Source organism: Dermacentor albipictus, unplaced genomic scaffold, assembly GCF_038994185.2.
Source record: "Dermacentor albipictus isolate Rhodes 1998 colony unplaced genomic scaffold, USDA_Dalb.pri_finalv2 scaffold_11, whole genome shotgun sequence".
In the NCBI taxonomy this organism is placed as follows: Eukaryota; Metazoa; Arthropoda; class Arachnida; order Ixodida; family Ixodidae; genus Dermacentor; species Dermacentor albipictus.
In genome coordinates, this window is record NW_027225565.1 from 12,401,430 (window position 1) to 12,404,290 (window position 2,861).

At 54.2% G+C, this 2,861-nt stretch overlaps 1 protein-coding gene across 1 annotated transcript; it reads left to right on the forward strand.

Annotated features, from left to right (window-relative positions):
- Nucleotides 1-402: 402 nt before the first annotated feature.
- On the forward strand, nucleotides 403-2,082 carry LOC139051378 (micronuclear linker histone polyprotein-like). Its single transcript, XM_070528395.1, has one exon. The coding sequence runs from the start codon at nucleotides 403-405 to the stop codon at nucleotides 2,080-2,082; it is 1,680 nt and encodes a 559-aa protein (XP_070384496.1).
- The last annotated feature ends 779 nt before the right edge of the window (nucleotides 2,083-2,861 follow it).

Below are 2,861 nucleotides of genomic sequence, written 5' to 3' on the forward strand. Positions count from 1 at the left end.
AATTACCTTTGAGAGTCATTGTGAGATAGGTGTTCCAGGAATTTTTCAGATTATCTGGCACTGAAACACGCGAATAGCCGCTACTGCTCGAGAGTAGAGGGTGGCGAAGAAACGGAAAAGAAGAGGCGCGTGTCCTGCACTGTGTACCAGGCGCGTGTGGTGCGCTTCGAACAGCCGTTGACGCTCGCACGTGGAAGCTCAGGTACATCGCTATGTGTCCCCCGATGCAGCGCTGACTCGAGCACTTTGGAGCCGGCCTATCTAGAGACGCTGGGAGCCTGGTTCCTGGGTGGTACCAAGCACTGCTTGCGAGAAGAGCGCCGGAGGCGAGCGACCGACTGACGGAAACAACGGGGCGAAATCTTAGCGCTCAAATCTGCCTCTTATTTCGAGAGTGCCAACATGGCGGGCATCTGCTTCGCTTGCGATCCACCGGAGGGAGAGAATGAAGCTGGACCAGCGGACATCGGCGACCCTGGCACATCCGGGCTCGTCGGAAATGAAGCTTCAGCTCGGAACAAGGTTCGGAAAAATCTACGCAATACCGACGAGTCGTCAAGCGTCGCGTCGACGATAGCCGCTAGCAGCGACAAACGCGTAGGAAAGAAGGACCACCAAGGAAAAGGAAACTTGTTACCGAGCAGAGCTGGAGGGAGCAAGCCTACTGCCAAGAAGGCTCGCAGCTCAAGGAAAGACTCGCATTATGTCAACCCAAGAGGGACAAATCGCATGGCCGAAAAGGGGTATGCATCAGAGGAAAGACCTGCGACCAGCACTGGTTACAGAAGCACAACTAGGTCATCGAGCAGCGGCAGAGAAGAGAAGCGCGGGACTCAGACGGCCCACAAATGGAGCAAAGCTAGTGGACAGAGCGGCACTGCTAACGCTCGGCGACCAAGGAGCTCGTCGTCTAGCGGCGTCAGTCGGCGTAAGCGCAGAACGAGTAGTCGAATCTCTGCAACAAGCTGGTCTTCGAGCAGCAGCAGCAGCACTATTAAGCGCGGCGTTAAGAGGGACCCGTGGTCGCGGAGCTCAAGCACAGTGAGTGGGCACAAAGGAAAAATCAAGAAGGCGCGCCGCTCGGGAACTACATCGATGGTAAGCACTGGCGAGAGCGCAGTTGATGCTAAACAACAGCGTCGATTGCGAAGCATGTCAAGGCACAGTGGAGGCAGTAAGCACAGGGCTAAAGGTCGATCTGTGTCGGAGAGCAGCTCGCTTAGCAGCTTGAGCGATAGTCGCAAAACCAAGAAGAATTGCCGTGCTGGACGCTGCTCTTCGAGCACTCGCAGCCACCACGAGAGCCGACGCCCAACAGACGCCCCGTCAAGTAGCCATTCATCATCCACTGTATCGACGCGCAAGAGCCGCAAGGCCAAGGCAGCGGCGACTCGAAAGAACACTCGGGGTGCTGTTGAAAAGGCTACGGTGACAGCAAAAGCTCCGAGAACGCCAAAGAGTAAACAAGCATCCGCGGAAAAGAAATCGAGCTGTCCAGCGGTTTCCACAGTGAAGAGACCGACGCGCAAACTCAAAACCAAGACGTCGGAAGACGAGGCACGCAGCCAAGAGACCGTTGCGCCGAATCCGGGTATGAATGCTGAGTCAACACCAGGAACAACGCGAAAACGCAGAGCCACTACATCCAAAGGTGCAGTCGGTGCTCAGAAATCTGACACTTTGCCAGGAACTGCAACGACCTACATACGCAAAGCTAGGACATCCGTGGAGGCTCACAGCACTGAGAAAGCCAAACCGACGCCAGGACCTGCAACGACGCGTACACGCAAAGCTAGGACGTCAGAGGCTGCCGGCAGTGCTGGGAAGATTCAGCCGACGCCAGGACCTACAACAACACGGTCACGCAAAGCCAATACATCTGAAGACGTTGGTGGAGCTCAGAAGGGCGAGAAAGCAGCAGGAACATCGCGAAAGCGCACAGCAACACCATCGAAAGATGCAGGAGTCAATGTAGAGAGTGAGACAACAGTAGGCGCTACCACAACAAAACGCAAAGCAAAGACGGCTGAGTCCGGAGAGAGTAGTCAGAAGATTGATTCGACGGGGGTAAAACAGGCATGACGAGAGAGCGCAAAGCCACAATGCCGCAAGACACAAAAAGCCCTAAAAAGACCGATATCCCTGCCACGGCGAGAAAGCACGGTACAAAGTCAACGACACTGACCAAGACACCCAAGAGCAAACCTAGCACATCTAAAGACACGAACACCAGCAAAAAGACGCATGGCAACACACCAGCCACTATACGGCGAAGGAGCGCACTGCGGAAACAACTGACGACTCGAGATGTGAAGGAAGTGTCAAGTAAACGGCAGGAACCAGGTATGCTACAGAACGCAACTAAGCAACTAGCGGGAGTGGACTGAAGACTGACAAGCTGTTCATCAACCATCAGGGCAGTTGCTGGCGGAAACTGTTCCAATCCGCCGCAAAATATTGGCAGTTTTTATTCCTAAATTGCGATCAGAAATCCAAGGACCAAACAGCAGCCCGGGCAGCGGCTGTACGCGCACAGCATAAAGTCCAAATCATCGGCTTGCAGGATTGGTCGTTATATGCTTAGATTTGCAGACTGGTCGTGAACATCGCATAGTAAAGCATTTCAGCTATCTGGTGCGTTTTCTTTCAATATTTTACAGTTATGGGGTCATTGCAGCAGCCGTTTTGGTTGGCGTTGTTGTACGCCGCCGCCGCCTCCTGTGTCCGTCGCAGTTTTCGCCAGGAATGGAAGAAAAAATGGCTCAGTTCCCGCCGCGATTGAACGAGGGGCTCCAGTGATAAACACCTGGGCCGCATGTTGCAGGTTTGCTGCTTAACCTTCTGTACGGAGCGCTTGGGAA

Coding starts and splice junctions, on each gene's coding strand:
- LOC139051378 (XM_070528395.1), top strand. CDS start 403: ATGGCGGGCATCTGCTTCGCTTGCGATCCACCGGAGGGAGAGAATGAA.